Genomic DNA, 16,138 nt, shown 5'->3' with positions numbered 1-16,138 from the left:
AAATAACAACATGAGAATGAGTGTATACACTTTTATTATCGCATATTTAGCGCGTGGTCGTGTTTGTTCAATTCAGCAGAAACCTAACAATGTTTAAAGGTCTAAACAAACAAACAAACAAACAAACAAACAAACATACATACATACAAAAACCTGGCTGTGTCCCAAAATGGGGAAAAAAAGTAACAAATGTTAATTGATTTTTGCAGTGGATCAAGGCGGGGTACATGCCAGAAGAAAAATAATTAATGCAATCGTCGACAACAGACTTTGATTTACGAAAGCATATTCCAATTTACTACCAACGAAGAAACTCTGTAAATATATTCCTCACTAAAAATAAGCTGACAAGTGTGCCAGCGCTTTCAAAATTCGGTCTTAAAAGGGGTCAATTTCTACAATTGTTATCACCACATCAGATTCGACGGTGTATGTTGGTTGTGATCATCACGGAGAAATGGCTGGCCGTTTGGAGCATGGTTAATACCTACCTGAAGCTGTTTTTATCACGTTACTTTCATTAAAGGGCGTTTAAAGTTTTATGTCCCACGGTTATGCCGGCTAGGCTAAAGCAGACGGTGATGACGAGAAATAAAGGAAATGGTGAAATAAAGAAAGTGGAAGGAAACGGGAGAACCCCGAGAAAACCCACGCACACAGTATTTTCCACAAAGTTCACTTGGCGCGAGCTGGGGTCAAAAGGAGGACCCCATGCACCAGAGTTGAATGCTCTACCACTGAGCCACCGCGGCCCCGTTTCCTAAATGGGATAGTGGGGTTCAAAATCTATGCCAAAAATAAGAGTATCTTACGTGTTTTTATTAGTACACTTTCAGTGAAATGCGTATCCTAAAGGAGAGAAAAGGGGTTGAAATATTTTCAAAAAACCTATTCTATCCACGCGAAGAACGGGCACTGAAGCTAGTCTTCTATAAATTTAAATATACTGTAAAGCTCCTGGGTTTCGTACAAGAGAAGGACACTCTTACTTTCTTGAAGTTTGTTTCGTATCTTTTCTTTAAAATTTAGAAATACATAATTGCCTAATCCAAGGAAGAATCACACACAATATGCTAGAATTTAACGACATTACAAACTTATTTTCGTTGATAAACATTAATTAACATCAGTTTACCTCCTCACATTAAATAACAGGTTTCTGCATGATATCTGTACCAAACTGTGAATATTAGAAAAGTAGGAAATAACTGTTCACTCACCTGGTATTTACCAGTGCTGTAGAACCAAAGTACACACAAATGTATTATAGATAGAATTGGTAGTCTTCTCATAACTCTTATAATAAATCGGCGTACTAGTGAAAACCAAACATTTCATACCTTTTTCTTAAGGAGTCTGTGTCTATTCTGAAGCGCTTGACATCTAAATATGCCATTGGATTATCACCATCTCTTATGCATCTTCTAGGTATTTAATCAGCTTGTTTAAACAACTCGATGAATTCAATCGTCATGAATACTCGTTTTGCACCATGCGCGTCCATCCTGTGTAGCTAAAAGGACTGCTGCGGGCTAACAAGGAGAGCTTTGAAGCTCCGCAGCCATCCCCTCAACTTACGGGAAGGTTGCAGGCTTGTTTGACCCTGTAGGACAGCGTTTCCCAACCGGTGTGCCGCGGCACACTGGTGTGCCGCGAATGGGCCGCTGGTGTGCCGCGAGGAAATCGAAACAAATTATTAATTCTATAGGAATCAAATTGCAAGACATAGGGGAAAATGTATATTTGTATTTCTCATTACTATGAATCTCTACTATAAATCTACAATTTTAAGTTTCATACTGTGTTACTTTTCTGTACATTTTTAATGTTGAAAAACGTATTTATCATTGTCATGACCATTATTGCTTCTTTATTGTTGCAGACTATTTCGTAACTGGAAATTTTAACATATCATTCAATAAATTCAACAAAGCAAATATGCATACAAATTACCTACATTTGCTTTAAAAGTATAGGAGATTGTTTATTTATTCGTTATTTAGTGATCTTCCCTTTTAGTTAAAGGTTAGATACAGTTTTCGAAAGAGAAAGTGTATTTTTAAAAACCCGAGTCCTATATGTCATTGCAATTGTTTTCTATTTTAAAATTAAAATGAAAAATAAGCATAATGATTTACCACGGGGGGAAATCAGTGATCGAGCTTTCTTCTCTGTAAGGAGATCAGTAATCACATAAAAATACCATGGTATTTTATATTTACATATATATATATATATATATATGGGTGTGCCGCGAGAATTCAAGTTACACCTATAGTGTGCCGCAAGTTGAAAAAGGTTGGGAAACGCTGCTGTAGGAGAACTCTGCAACGCAAATTATCAAGTATCCCGTACGTGGCCTATAAGTAGCCCGCAGCCCTAAATGTCATAGCACATAACAAAAACACAACTTCCTGTTACAAGAATCTGATTTAACTGATTTTAGAGTTAAATGAAGATGGCAGCGTTATCCAAAACTTTCTCACTCTCTCCTCTTACATTTTAGGTTAAGTGAATCATAAAATGCCAACATATTACAATGGCTTAATATGTACTTAAGGACATTGAAAGGAAACAAAATATTTCTATTATTGCTAATTTTATTATAAAAGTAATATTCAAATAATCAGCTATTTACATAATTGTACATATATTTATTAAATACGTTCTACACAAATGTAACGTGTAGAAACAAAAAGTCACTAGTCTTCATTGAAAAGTCTTGTAATCTTTTCCGCAGACGAATGTGTTTTCTTCTTACGTGGTTACGTATATGGTTAGCATGCACACCTTCGACGCGAGAGACTTATGACCTCGTGGTTCGGATCTGACTAACCTGAAAGGGAGATTAAACTCCAAACCATTTTTTCTCTCAATAATTATATACCCACACACACGCACATTTCGGTAGCAGAATAATTACGAGAGATGGGTGATTAACAAATACTGAACATAGCAGCGTACTACAATTTCCGAGCTTACGACTTAAGTTTCAACCTTGTGAGCTCATTTTACTTAGCCAGGCAGTTTTTTCCTTTCGTTTGTGCTCTTCAATTAGTTTATTGCACTGTACCATACTATTCAATATGTGTTGTAATGTCCAATGTTTTCTTAGCAAAGCATTTTCAAGTGTGAAATAAGCGTATCGAACACACTGGATCTGCGAGCACGTAGCCAGAGTATACAGATGAAATCCTATGTCTCGGATAAGTAGCTTGAAGTATTCTTCAGTTTCGTTAATGCAGTGGACTTCTGTAAGAAAGAGAAAATAAATATATAAATACATAAATGAAATAAATTGAAGTCAGATGGGAAAGGCAGGTTCCAGACTTGCAGTACACTTGCGAAACTGGGGCACTGCTGAAACATAAAATATATTTTTCTAAATCCTGTTCCTGTTATAGTGAACAGAAGTCACTTGATTAAACTCGATTTGAAACGCGTTATCGATCAATTTAAAATTACTACAAGCTGTATCATAACATTACGTTAGGATATATAAATTAAGTGTTCAAAATGTCTTCCATTATTCTCAATCCATAAAACACTGTGTTACTGTCTTTAAGATTTTCTTTTATTGTCTCACATTTAGGCCTACCTGGTCTAGGAATATCTACTACAGATCCACTCTCAAGTTATGGATTGCTTACAGGGTTGCCAAATTTCTAACATCAAAAGGAACACTTTTTTTCCCTTCACGACTAAAATTTTTGCGATTGCTTATATTCAAGTAATCTTCATCCGTGAAAACGGAGCAACCAAGACGGAGAAAAGTGAAACTTTGCACGAAGCAACTATAAGGAAGGGGACATCGTTCCACGTATTAAGCAACACCACCCAGTGAACAGTGTTGCCATCCCGTATAGTTATATTTTCTCAAATGGCACTACGTCAGATTATTACATATTTCAAATCAACATGTTGAACTAGAACTTAAAATACCACATTTATTATTCAGTATTGCAAACTAAGGATGTTATAGTATCATAAACACCCAAAATTTGGAAGCCTCGATCACACATACAGCAAAACGGAAATAGACAAGACAATGCACATCGGAAGTACCTTAGCGTTTAATACTGTGGTCATGGTATGACTTGTTTTGAATGAATATCAACAAAGTTACAAAGGCTTAAAAGTTTTTTTTTTTTTTTTTTTTAATAAGGCTTTATTTCGATAACATGCTTAGATAAGTATCATATCTAATTACTTGTGTAGTTTGCAATTGGCAAACAAATCATTTTGCCGTTTACAGCACTTTGATATCTTAAACCGTTCCGGAAATAAAAGTTCGCAACAATGCTGAAAATGGCGCATTTCTGGACAATATTTAAACTGTTCCTTCTCTTTTATAGCATTGCAGGAATAACGTTTAGTAGGTGTAATTAAAACAAGTCCTCGCAATTACATGATTTAAGCAGTGTTGCAAACTTCAGCAATGTTTATCATATGTCCGGAACGGTTTGAGATATCGACTATTTTGCTGTAAACGGCAAAATAATTTATACATCCATTACAAACCACACAAGTAACTAGATATGATAATTATCTCAGCATTTTTTCGAAATAAAACCTTTCGAAATTATTCAAATTTTCAAGCCTCTGTAACTTCGTTGCATTCATTTAAAACAAGTCATACCATGAGCATAATATTAAACGCTAAGATACTTCCAATGTGTATTGTCTTGTCCATCTCCATTGTGCTGTATGTGTCACAACTTTGGATGTTTGTGATATTATAACATCCTTAGTTTGCAACACTAAATAATAAATGTGGTATTTTAAGTTTTTGTTTAACATTTTGATTTGAAATATGTAATAATCTGGCGTAGTGCCATTTGAAAAAAACTATAACTTTATACTGGGATGGCAACAACACCGTTGTTTAATACGTAAAATGATGTCCACCGCATTGTTTTGGTTTCTCCGTTATCATGAATGTTCCAGATAAATTGTCCACCCTGTATATATATATATAATGCTTTCCACGAAAAAGTTTACACCTGTGATACTGTAGAAACTAAGGTAGATCGAGATATGGAATTTTGTACCATGCAAATATCGGCAGGGACATTTCCACATTAATAGCGTTGTTAACTCAAATGTTTGTGAAGCTGTGCCGCCCACCTAATAACTTTTTCCTTCTTATATCTCCATCGTTAGTTTATGTTACTTTTGCTAAAACTATCGTTAGTTTCATAAAAATACACTTTTTATTGGGAAAATAAATGGGCAGGCAAACTTCACGGTTCGCCATCCCCAAACAAATTTCAACATTTATTCACCTAAAACTATTGTTAGTTTCGCAAAAATACACTTTTGATTCGAGAAATAAAATTGACCGCCAATTGTAAGGTCAGCTTACCCATAAACAATTTCCATAATTTTCCATATATCGTTAGTTTTGCAATATTGTACAAAGCCTTTGCTGCGATTATTTTGACATAATTCTCTCACTCGGTTAGTAACACTTCTTTTTTAATCTTTTATCAAATTCTCTCGGCAGCTGAATACTCTGGCTAAACTTCAAAGCTTCCTCGGAGTTAAAAATGTTTGTATTGATGACGTCACAGAGCACTGATCGGTATTGATCTATAGTATGAATTGACAGACAACAGTGACCACTTAAATGGAGGGAATATTTTTATTCCTGGTGCAAGTGTTAGTGTCCTACAGATGAACTACTTATAGAACTGTAGTAGTTTTACTATTCGGGATTTTCTAAGCTTCAGAATTTTATTGAATGACGCATAATTTGTCTATAAGTATTTTAAAAAGTTAAGAGTATTACTCTGAAGCACGGGACATCGAGCACTTGCCCGGCTACCCTATGTAGAGAGCGCCACTGTTTCAGATTCACTATTCACCAGTTAGTCAGTCATTTGTAAAAAATCTGAAGTTCAGTTTTTACTGTATCAACATTGAGTCTATTGTTAATACCAATCCATAGAAACTTAGTTTTTTAAAATATTCTCCCACATTCAGTATTATTATTTTGTAATTTCTGGAGTACGTAGGGGAACATTACTCCAAAAAGTGAGCGGATACTTTTCTTCGTAGAATTCCTCCATGTTTAGATTCTCATTTTTTTAACAAGAATTTTTTAAGACCCTGACATGCTAAAAATAATACAAAATTTACCATTTTCTTTTGCTTCTTTTTAATAACTGAAACGAGACAGTGAAATGCAACTTACCACAGTCATAGATAATGTTATTCTACAACAGAAAATATGAACCTGAAGAATTTTCAGTGTTGCCACCCATAGAAATTACAGTATTGCCAGAATAGTATTTCCCCCAAAATCTAAGTTCACACAGCTACTAGAGGAACGAACTCAACTGCATTTGATTACGTATCATGTTGTCTTGAAATCCTGTGAACTACTTTTTAAATAATAGTTGTATTTATTTTATAATAAAGAAAATAGTTTTAACGTACAGTTATTCAAATTAAATAATAATGTTATTTAAAAAGTAAATTGTACATTTCCGCTAGGCTAGGCTAAAGGAGACGGTGATGATGAGAAATGAATGAAATGGCGAAATGAAGAAAGTGGGAGGAAACGGGAGAACCCCAAGGAAACCCACGCACACGGTGTTTGTCCACCACAAAGTTCATTTGGCGCGAGCTGGGATCGAACCAAGAATCCCATGTACCACAAATGAACGTTCTATCACTGAGCCACCGCGACTCCTCAGATAAGAAGGAATATTCATTAATTTTAGTCGTAGGTTCCACTAGTGCACAATTGGATATAGCAATGAGCGTCGCAGGGATGAAACCTAAATACACTGAAGATATTTCGTTAACAAAATTGAATAAAATGACCAAATACAACATTGTAACAAGTAGGAATCATAATGTATTGTTCAAGCTAGAATACTACTAGACTTCGAAAGAAGGAGAGATAGACATGTTTAATTAACATACTTTGTCTCAATGCAGAATAAACTCTCGGGGAAAGAACTATGATTCCAATGGACACAAATTTTGAGTGTATGACTTACCATTTACAAAAAATACTGAAATATGTATATTATGTAAGATTTCGCAGCTTTTGTAAGTGTAGGGGGCCGCGGTAGCTCAGTGGTAGAGCGTTCACCTCTGGTACATGGGGTCCCTGGATCGATCCCAGCTCGCGTCAAGTGAACTTTGTGGTGGACAAACATCGTGTGTGTAGATTTTCTCGGGTTCTCCCGTTTCCTCCCACTTTCTTCACTCCACCATTTCATTCATTTCTCATCATTACTGTCTCCTTTAGCCTACCCGGTATAACTGTGGGACGTAAAATTTAAGATATCATTTTTTTTTCAATTTGTACTTTACGAATAATCCACTTTTCTCTCTAAGAACCTACTTTTTCTGTTCTCTATTTTTGATTATAGAATTTATCACACCACATTTCATTTGATGTGATAATTTTATGCCCTAATAAGTTTGATATACTCTGAATCAGGCACGTAGCCAAGGGAGAGGTCCGGACCCCCCCTCTTTTTTTTTTTTTTTTTTTTTTGAAACCAGAAATGAAAAAAATAAGGAAGGATGAAACAAAAAGAAACGAGAAAATGAAGAATCAGCGTTAAAAATAAAAAGCTACAGCAAGCGTTTGGTTACTTTTTCTTATGAGGAGATTTGTATTACTTGCAATACATGGTGGCAAATGAGCAGGATATCCTAGAAGTCAGGGAATTTGAAATTTCTACAAAAATTACGGAATTCTCAGAACTTATGTTACTAGTCAGAGAAATTTCAAGCTTTGGAAAGCATAGTGCCGTTCTGTAACAATGTAGGCATCTTTTTATCATAATTTTTCGTCATCGCTTCTCTGCAGTATCAAACATGTCATTTCAGAAACAGTTTTTTACTGCTCCCTTAACTTGTCATTTGGAACAGACAGTAGTTGACGGAATAATGAAAACAAAAAAGTTACGTGGAAAGAAATTTCTGTTAACATTTGTTTCAACACAGAAAGGAACACAGATATTGTAAAATATTTTACAACACATTATTGAATATGTACTTTTTACAATAGTTGAGGTTATAATGAAAGGAAAATTGTTATATTTGATTGAACAAAGGAAGGAACGTAAATATTTTAAAATCTTTTTCAATACTTTATTTTTCTTCTTTTAATCGAGACTTCTTCATAGTTTGTTATTGAAATACTTACTAAGATATCTTTGTTTTATTGCCCTAACAAACCAATATAGACAATGTTGCCAGTAAAATAGTTTAGATTGATCGAGCTACTGGTATGATAACCACAGTATTTCATGTCACGCCCCTACCCCAATTACGAAATTCTGGCTAAATGAACCAATATATGTTGCCAGTAAAATAGTTTAGAATGATGGGAGCCCCTGATGTGATGACCACAGCAGTTTATGTCACGGACCCCCCTCGCTACGTGCCTGCTCTGAATTATGTAAAAGTTAAGAATCCTTCATAAGTTCCTGTATCAATTTATTCCCAATTTAACATACTTTTCACTCATATAAATTGAAATAACCTGTACTATTTCTTGATGTAGTCGCTTGCTACTTCTACATATTTTTTGCCATCTGGCTAAGAACTTCGGGATCGTAAAATTCTATTTCCCCGTCTCTCCACCATTAGAAAACTGCCTGAATCACTTCATTTCCGTTACACGACTGACAATGCTTAAGAGTCATAAATTGAAGCTACACGATGTGTTTATAAACTATTTATGTAATTTGCGTTTTCTTACAATTAACCTAGAACAATAGTTCTCAGCCTTTTAAGCCCTAAGACTCCGTTTTCGCTGGCCTTATTCTTCGTTACAAATAATAAAAATAACAAAAAATATTTTTTAAAAATCACACGGCAAGCCACTAATGTACTTATCGCTCCCGGATGAAGAAAACTATGAATTCCACATTTTGAACGTCAGTAGTTTGTGTACATTGGTTTATTACACACAGTATTTATTCGACCGACACATTAGATTCATAGTTCTTTCTCCGAAGTGAGGGCACGATGATTCAGTGATAGAACGCTAACTTTTGGTACGAGAGGGACCTGTTTGATTTCAGATCACGGAAGTGCGGTGGAAAACATAATGTCTGTGAGTTTTCTCCGGGTTTTCCCTTTTTCTCTCACTTTCTCATCTTGCGAATTATTTTACAATATTCAACTTTCATTAGTCATCCGTCTCCATTACCTTAAAAAGCATAACCCTGAGAAGCTAAAGACTCGGTTTCATTTCAGTTCTTCCTACGAGAATTTGTTCTGTACTAAGAAATGAGTATCTCTCCTTCTTTCGACTTCTAACAGTACTCTTGTAAATTGAACAATGTACTATGCTTTTTACTCGTTGAAATATTGTACTTGCTGTTGTTTATCTTCGTAATTCAACTCTTGTTAAAAATCCCAAGAATTCCAGTTTCTTTGGGGGTCAACCTTTTCCACACCCCTGTACTACAATTGTGCACTAATAGAATCTACAATGAAAGACACTGAATATTCCCTTTCATTTTCTCGGACGGATTTTTCGCTAGTTGTAGCACCGAAAGGAAGCATACTGGTCCAAACGTTTTGTCTTATCTTGATGCGAGGAATCACCTCCCAAACATTGTTGATGTTGTTTATTTAGAAACACTCTGTATAATACCAAGAAAATTTTCAAATAAAATAATTAGAGAAATATTACCTAATGTAAAGTCTGGTGGTTCGAAGTGAATGCATTTAATTCCATACAGAAGAGGAGGCGAAAGAGAACTTGGTCGAATCGGACCCTGGGATGCCAACTCTCGAGCAGTTTCACTGTGGATATCCACTCCTGCATAGCTTAAAAAAAAAAAAAAAAAAAGTTATTTCTTAAAAGTTACATAAATTAAATCTGATATATATATATATATATATATATATATATATATAGCTACAATGTCATCTAAAGTAAAGCGTCTTATAAGACTTCATTTGGGAATCTGCAATTTCTTACGCTACATGGATTCCATATTCCTATACAAGTTGGCCATCTGAGTATCTTTGAAATTGGCCACATTCAAACACGTTTTTATTATGCCACTAATGCATCGGGTCATCCTATAAGTAAATGTCGTTTCCTGTTACCATGAAACAAACACTTGAAAAATGCCAGATCGAAATCATCAGATATTATAATAACCTCCCTTTATTTACACAACGCTGTGCCACCTGTACCCAGTGTGAATCCCCTGTTGTATCGAAAGAAAGCAAAGAACCTTGAACACATCTTTGGCATAACGCAGTCTTTCCATCAAGTTGGTTTTGAAGACTACAAAACAGATTGAAACTTATCGGTAAATACGGTACGTGGTGAAGCTTCTCGAATCGTGAGATTGAGAAATGACTTTCGACATTACGTAGTATTCACAGATTTCTACATTTATAGGTTCAAGACAGGGTTTGACGAAGTGGGCCCAGCCCGAAAAAAAAAAAAAAAAAAAAAAAATTAAAACCCACCTGGGTTTTTGACCTTTTTGCTAGTATATTCTTGGTACAACTAAGGTGATCACATTGAGTTATTTTTATCAGATTTTGAACTTTCTTTGAACAAATTATATTCTTTCATGTTAAGGTAGTCAACAACATTCAACATAAGACCTTTAAAGTTCTGAATGCACTGAATGAATTAATTTTAAAAAAACCCACCTTGAGATAATTATAGAACAAATTGTGTGGATTATGCTTATAGCCTATTTGAAGTAAAATAAACAATTTTGTATTTTAGAAATTACTTTCCATAAATAGTGTGCTTCCTGACTCGGCGCCGCCGAGTGACGTTATCCCTCATACGTTGACAGGTTTAAGATCATAGGTGCCGGTACTAACAGTAAATATGTAAATACATTAGTAAAACTATTAGTATTATTTCTTAACTTTGATGGTAACAAAAGTATTCAGTAAAATTTGGTTTTCCAACAACAACAGTTAAGTTCAGTCATTTGTTGCTAGCCTTCAAATAAGCATTTTGAAGAGTCAACACCAGCAATAGCGCAAAAATTCTTGTCAAAACTAAGAAGCTTAATGCTCGGAGCTCCCAAGACTATGTAACGCTTACTATTTTAAGTGTTGAATTCAAACTTCAGTATTAATGGAAGTTTCCATGTACAGTAAAGCAAGCGGCATTTTCAAGGAAAGCCCGTCGTGAAAGTGTTCGGGAAATTCCCGCAACTGAACCCACAAGGCATCCGAAGTGAATAATTCAACAATAAAACTATTTATTTTACGCTGGAAGATATTTAATTTCATTTATGACATTTTGAAACATTTACTTTAATAAAATATGAATTATAGGCCTATCTTATTAATTGTTTTAAATTAATTTTCAGGAAAGAACCGTCTAGCAACAAGTGCTCGGGAAATTCCCGTAATTGAACACACAAAGCATCGAAAGTAAACTTCAACCATAAAACCATTTATTTTACGTTGAAAAATATTTATTTCATATAAGACATTTTGATGAATTATGTCTTAAATTAATATAGCTATTTAGTATTCATATTTGGCGAACGTCACGGGCTCCTCCGATGACTCGATCTACATTTGTTCGTTTGTGTGCCTGAATCACACAGTGTTAAACTTTTGATCTTTTAAATTTCAGGATACAAGCTGGAGACACACTAAATTTTCTGTATAGATTTTTTTCGGCATACCAACGTAAAATTACAAAATGGCGCCCTTTCTTTTTTTTTTTTTTTCAAAATAGAGGATATCCATGCTACAAAGTACAGTTTTTGGTCTTTCAAGTTAAAATTTTCAAAGTAGTATTAAATTAGCGAGATTAAGTTAGCTGTATATATTTTGGCGGCATAAAATTTTAAAATGGCGGCCATTATTCAAAATAGCGGGTATCCATGCTACAGGGTGCAATTTTCGAACTTTTTAAGTTGAAATTTTGAGGGTAGAAGAACAAGACATTCTAAATTTGCTGTATAGATTTTTTCGGCTATCCAATATAAAATTTCAAAATGGCGGCCACTTTTTCAAAACAGCAGTGAATAGAAAATTGCTGCAAGTTGTGACAATGACAATCTTGAAATGTAAATCATATTTTAACATTTTTACCCCAAGACATTGAAATATTTCGAAAAAACCCAATTAAACCCGAAAAACCCACATAGGCCCAGGTGGGTTGTTTTTTTTCAAAACTAGCCGGGTTTTTTCAAACCCTGGTTCAAGACCACCCTATATATCCTTCACCCTCCATTTGATATAATTCAGTTTGGGGTAACTACGATATTCTGCTGATCGGGTTTTTTATACTAGATTCGATCTACATTTGTTCATTCGTCCATTAGATCATTAGACGAATATTTCATCTCCATCAGCTCTGACCGTCCTTCCCCCCCCCCCCTTGGAGGCTATCCGCCCCTGATGTACCACACATACTACAGGGTAAGACTTTCGGTCTTTTAAGTTTAAATTTTCAGGGTACAAGCACGACACATTCTAAATTTCCGGTATAGATCCTAGCGGCATACCAATGTAAAATTTCAAAATAGCAGCCATTTTGTTCAAAATAGCTCTTATCCACGTTACGAAGCGCAATTTTCAGTCTTTCAAGTTGAAATTTTCAGAGTAGAAGCACGAGATTCTCTAAATTTGCTGTATAGATTTTCCCGGCGATCCAACGTTAAAATTTCAAAACGGCGGCCATTTTTTCAAAAGAGCAGTGAATAGAAAATTGTTGCAAGTTGTGACAATGATAATCTTGAAATATAAATTACATTTTAACACTTTTACCCCAAAAACATTGAAATATTTCGAAAGAATCCAATTAAACCCGAAAAAACCCATATGGGTCCAAGTGGGTTGGACTTTTTTTTAACTGTTTTTTTCAAACCCTGAATGGCTAGCACAGTAGTTTTAATAACACGTTAATAATATCTTTAATTAAGAATTTCTTGATAATTACTCGAATTTAAGACGTCCTCGAATCTAAGACGAACCCTGATTTCGCTGGGTTAAATTAAGGAAAAATAGTAATATGTTTCGTTTTTACTATTACTAAAGCGCTCTTTGATATTGGTCATTTTCGGTGATTTTTATATATCCCTCTCCCCTCCATGTTGCTGGGCACGGCATCGGAAGTATCATTGTTCATTTCAGCGACCCCAAAAACAGAAGTGTCACTGTTCATCTCAACGACTCCAAAAACTATAGATTCGAGACTAATATCGGTCATTTTCGATCATTTTTAAATGTCTCTCCCCCTCTCTTAAGTTACACGTCAAAGTGATATGATAAAAAACATGGCTGAAAATTTGATCATCTGCTCCCCCTCCCTCCCCTATGTTGCATCGTCTAAATGATAAAAATTATCCCAGGCCCGAATGTCATGTGTTAAAAATTTGATCGAGATCGGTTGGATGGTTCAAAAGTTAAGTTTTATTTATTTTTATATATTAATCTCCTCCTCCCCTAGGTTCTACCGTCAAAGTGAAAATATTCAAAAAACATTTTCCAGGCTCGAACATCACCTATGTTGAAAATTTGATCGAGATCGGTAAAGTGGTTCAAATAACTCTCTCTTCCCCTCCTCCTATCCTAAGTTCTACCGTCAAAGGGATATGATAAAAAAAAACACCCAGATCCGAACCTCATCTATGTTGATAATTTGATTAAGATCGGTTCGGTACTTTAAACGTGACTGAAGTCACAAAGACAGTCACTTTTATTTATTTATTTTTTTTTTACATATATGTCCCCCCTTCCCCTCCCCTACATTGTGCCGTAGAAGTACAATGATAAAAACATCCTAGGCCCGAACCTTATCTAGGTTGAAAGTTTGATCGAGATCGGTCGGATGGTTCAAGAGTAAAGTTTTATTTATTTTCATATATTTACCCTCCTCCCCTCCCCCTCCCCCCCAGATCTACCATCAAAATGAAATAATAAAAAACTTCCTAGATTCGAACTTCATCTATGTTGAAAATTTGAATGAGATCGATCGGGTGGTTTAAGAGTTATTAACTCACGAACATGGTCACTTTTATTTTTATATTTATTGATTTTTGTATATCCCCCCCCCCCTCCTCCCCATCCCCTAAGTTGTTCCGTCAAAGTGAAATGGTAAAATCCATCCCAGGCACCAACGTCACCTATGTTGGAAATTTGATCGAGATGGTCGTTTGGTTCAAGAGTTATTAAGTTTTATTTATTATTATTATTATTATTTTTTGTAACTCCCTCTCCTCCCCCATCCCTAAGTTCTACGTCAAAATGAATAGCTAAAAGCACTCCCAGGCCAGAACTGCATCTACGTCAAAAATTTGATCGAGATCGGTCGGGTGGTTCAAGAGATTAAGAGTCATAAACATAGTTACTTTCAATTTGGATCTGAAGATTTTCGTTCTCAGACCGCTATTAATATATAGATAAGAAGTTAAATACAATTTCCATTTTATTATGTATAGTGCGTACAAGCAATATGAAAACCCTATTACTTTATGAAATGAAGTTTAAGTTGATTCATTAGTTGAGTAAGTTCCCATTCTTGACAATACAGTTTCCACTTACTTATCGAGCACGAATTCCCTGACTTTCCAAGGTCAAAATTTACTAATTTCCAGGTCTATATACAAGTAAAATGCAACTATATTTTCCCCGACCAGGTGTTTTTCGTTTACTATGCATGTGACCCCGCGTAGCGTAGACGCTAACGCACTCGCCTTCGGTGCGAGCGGTCCCGGGTTCGATTCCCGATGGGTCGAAAAGGTGTAAAACGCTTTTCAGGCCAGCCATCCTGAATGAGGTTTTCCTCATTCACACCAGGCAAATGCCGGGGTGGTATCTACTTATCGGTCCCAGGCCGCTTCCTTTCTTCCCTTTCCCCGGATAGTGTGCTCGCCGAGGGATGTTAGTCCTCAAAAACGTGACGGGCTAAATGGCCATAGATGCCGAAAGCCCAGTAATCTACAATCCTAATCATTTACTATACATGTATACAGTGTATGTGAGATGAGAAGTTTTGCAAAACAATCTTAATTGATTTATAATATTCTTTTACTCTATCAAATAGCTGGATAAGGAAAAAAAAAAAAAAAAAAAAAAAAAAAAGGTTTTGAGAAGTATAAAGTCGTACTTAAAATTCCCTGAATTTTCAAGGTTTTCTTTAGCTTTTGGTGAAATTCCCTAAACTATCTAGGTTTTCAAGATCGGTGGGAACCTTACAACTTGATCACTAAGTAGGAAGCTAGTAGGCATCTAGACACGATATTTTGATTGTACTTTTCAGCTACTTTATATCTAAAGAAATGACATTTACGAAGTAATGATATACTTTTGTTGCTTTTAATAAGAGATGTGCTAACTGGTGGCACTAATTATTAACATTACTATTGAATTATTCATACAGTAATCTATCTGAATCTTACAATTCGGTGAGTATAAAGGAAAGAGAGAATATAGCTCAGTAGATACAAAAGAAATCTGATTGAAACTTTATACACCATCGTGCCGTCAAGAAATCATTTAAAATCGTGTAGCTCGCGCATATGAAATACTTTATTAACATACCCATCCAAATTTAACAAAGAAGTGAGTGGGAGAATATATCCATTCAAATTTAACAAAGGAGTCTGAGTGGGAGGGATGCGAAAATGAAAATGAAAATATATAAATCAAGCTTGTAGCACTTACTCGTACATCTTCCTCTGATAGATAGACTGAACTGATGCTATTATTTTATCCAAACCTCTACGTTTCACTTTCTCACACGAAACTTCTTTCACGATTTTGCCATCTATAAAACCATTATCCGTTGCAATTCCCATTTTTCCTTTCACATGGTATGCTCGTAATAAACGATCTGCATGGAGCTGTCTTGCCGTTTTTACGCCACGATTCACACCAAACACTGCAATGGAAAAGATGATTCAGAGTTCACAAGTCATACTATTATTTCTAGCATAATTTGTTTCACGCATAATATAGTGAGAACACTAATAATCTCCATATTGGCTCGAATATTGTACGGAATTTTTAGTATAAAAGACAGTTTCGTTTTTTTTTTTAAAAAAAAAAAAACTCTTATAATCATACAGTAACCATTTACTTTAAAAAAATGACGTAACGTATCAGATGTCAGCATGCAACATATAGAAGAGTTCCTAACTTTTCCTTGGGGACA

General features: G+C 35.2%; 1 protein-coding gene across 2 annotated transcripts in view; it reads right to left on the bottom strand.

Annotated features, from left to right (window-relative positions):
- Window positions 1-2,582: 2,582 nt before the first annotated feature.
- The window catches only part of LOC145690176 (pseudouridylate synthase TRUB2, mitochondrial), a 30,027-nt gene continuing 16,471 nt past the window's right edge, over window positions 2,583-16,138 (bottom strand). For both annotated transcript variants that reach the window (XM_081764813.1, XM_081764812.1), the window contains 3 exons: window positions 15,649-15,865; window positions 9,674-9,810; window positions 2,583-3,252 (listed from right to left, as the gene is read on the bottom strand). In XM_081764813.1, coding sequence (XP_081620939.1) covers window positions 2,993-3,252; window positions 9,674-9,810; window positions 15,649-15,865 — 614 coding nt within the window. In that variant the 3' untranslated portion in view covers window positions 2,583-2,992. The remainder of the gene's footprint in view (window positions 3,253-9,673; window positions 9,811-15,648; window positions 15,866-16,138) is intronic.

This window comes from Thermobia domestica, chromosome 7, assembly GCF_964235325.1.
Source record: "Thermobia domestica chromosome 7, izTheDome1.hap1.1, whole genome shotgun sequence".
Lineage (NCBI taxonomy): Eukaryota > Metazoa > Arthropoda > Insecta > Zygentoma > Lepismatidae > Thermobia > Thermobia domestica.
The sequence above is the reverse complement of the archived record's forward strand: the minus strand, read 5'-3'. Positions and strand labels throughout refer to the sequence as shown.